General features: G+C 36.7%; 1 protein-coding gene across 3 annotated transcripts in view; it reads right to left on the minus strand.

The window, feature by feature from the left end:
• Positions 1-1,066: 1,066 nt before the first annotated feature.
• LOC144974837 (uncharacterized) overlaps positions 1,067-2,249 on the minus strand; it is a 7,514-nt gene continuing 6,331 nt past the window's right edge. For all 3 annotated transcript variants that reach the window (XM_078918175.1, XM_078918174.1, XM_078918173.1), the window contains exon 4: positions 1,067-1,846. In XM_078918175.1, coding sequence (XP_078774301.1) covers positions 1,676-1,846 — 171 coding nt within the window. In that variant the 3' untranslated portion in view covers positions 1,067-1,675. The remainder of the gene's footprint in view (positions 1,847-2,249) is intronic.

Genomic DNA, 2,249 nt, shown 5'->3' on the forward strand with positions numbered 1-2,249 from the left:
TAACCAATTTGTAATAGCCTACAACAGATGTGCGCCATTTATGTCGCTGTGAGGTGTGTATTCATATAGTATCATTTAGTTTATCATTTATTTGATCCCAAGAAGCTTAAGGAAAGTGTGCGTCAAGTTGGCAGGACATTTTCCTCACAACCATAAGATCAGTGTCGGTCCCGGCACAATCAAGGATTATCTTTTCCCATCCTTCTCTTCATCATCTGTGACGAGTGGGTTAGTTGTTAAACGCGGTTGAAAGCATTTTGAGATAGACTAACCTCCTATCCACTGGGAAGCTAGCAATTGTTACAATGCGCTACAGAAATCTGGAAAAAAAAAAACGTTTCGGGCTTATGGGTATTTATAATTCTGAAAGTTTGACTGTCTGAAGCATGCTGGAAATATTGGGGATTTTTTCTTTGTTCAAAACTTTGATAAATCAGCTAACGTACCGGGTAATTCTTTTTCTTCTTCTTTTACGTTATCGCTTTTCGAAATTACAAAAGAAAAGTTGATATTACTAGCGAGCTCCATTTCTCAAATTTAATAAAGGTGGGCTGGATTAAACGAGTAGTTGCAATTGCTCGCCGCCCTTTGGAATGGACGCAGGGCACTCGCAAAGTGAATTTCGCAAGATCTAACCGACCCGATTATTCAAACACCGATGGGTGGACAATTGTGGGATTTAAATATTATATCTAAACTGACTACCAAGGAGGGGCATACAAAAGTGCTAGAAGTGGGCAATGTACATCTCTCTATAACACTTGATTGACATAGTGCCCCGCGGCATGGCGACCTTGGATTAAAAGCCGATTGGGACGTTTTTGGAGGAATGATGTTTGAATTGGGTAAATAAACCCCAGAAGGGAATGAATTGTAATATCCAGTCTTGAATTGAAGCGTGAACAACAATCGGAAACAACTATAGGCATCCAAAGTGGCTGAGGTCTTGACCATGTCCAATATTTCTGCCGTAGACTGGTAAACCATTATTTCTTGTGTTTTCAATGATTGCTATGTATTTATCAAAGGCATTCATTAAACGAGACTAAAAACCAAACAAATTCACTGAGAGCAGAAGAAAAAAAAACACTTTATTTTTTACTCGATTTGATAATACACGTACTCATACCAATAAGATTGGATGATAATTTTGTGATTCTTGGAATTGATAAATTGATAATTTAATAACTGCGGAGCTCTAAATCTGAGAATGAATGTCTACAAAAACCTGATGCTTGAAAATTGAATTTTAAGCTTAACTCATAATATTTGAATTGAGATGAATGTCTTAATTTAGGAGGAAGAATTTTATTTTTGAAGCTTCCAAAAACGTAAATTTCAGAATTCTGATCCGTTGATTCTGAACATTTGCTAGGTTAGATCCGTAAAGATAATCATCAATTTGACACCTTAGATAGGGTCAACAGAGAAAATTCGAATTTTCAAAACGCTCAGGTTATTGTTCTATCAAGCAAAAAAGACAAGTGTTTTACACTTTAAGTTACTAAATATATGACAAGAAGTTGCAGTTTTCTCTAAATTCTGGAAATACAGGTTTGGAAAGTCATTTGTTCAATCTGATATAAAACTCAATTTTCTTCACTTTGTTCGTTCAGACTCTAATTCCAAATTGAGTTCACAGATAAGTTATATTATTTATTGTTGTTGTTTGTTATTAGACGATTATCTCCATGTTTTCATCCCATTCCAGGGGGCTCTTCCTTCCGTGGGCCTCAGGATCGTCCAGAACACAACTAAAGGAACACTGTTGGTCTGAGGTACCTTGATCAAAATATGTGTTTCGTTGGCACCTGAAAGTCTCTGGACAACGACACTTCTTGGTGGCCTGTCATGAAAATAGATATTAAAAAGTATGAACAAAAATGAGTAAATCGGTCTTGAAAAGGACTAACATACATAACATGGAACGCTACGGTTTAAAACGCCTTCTTCAAACAAGAAGTTACCTTTAATTAGGTATTTGTTTTCACCTGAGTCGAGTTGGGTAATGTGTGTAAAGTGTCTTTCCAAAACACAACACTAGAACTAGAGTTTTACAATCATGGGAAAATGTGAGCTTCTGCATAGCGCAACACCCATTAAAGGTGCTCAATGCGCTTTACAAAGGAACCAAAGCCACCAGCAACACTCAACAAGTAGGATGTGACATGACGCCTATAAGGCGATTTTACTATTATTTTTTTTTTTTTGACAGATAGAACCCTGTTTACGACCAAAACTCACTTTAC

Source organism: Berghia stephanieae, chromosome 6, assembly GCF_034508935.2.
Source record: "Berghia stephanieae isolate SIO BIC M18660-M18661 chromosome 6, UCSD_Bste_1.3, whole genome shotgun sequence".
NCBI lineage: Eukaryota > Metazoa > Mollusca > Gastropoda > Nudibranchia > Aeolidiidae > Berghia > Berghia stephanieae.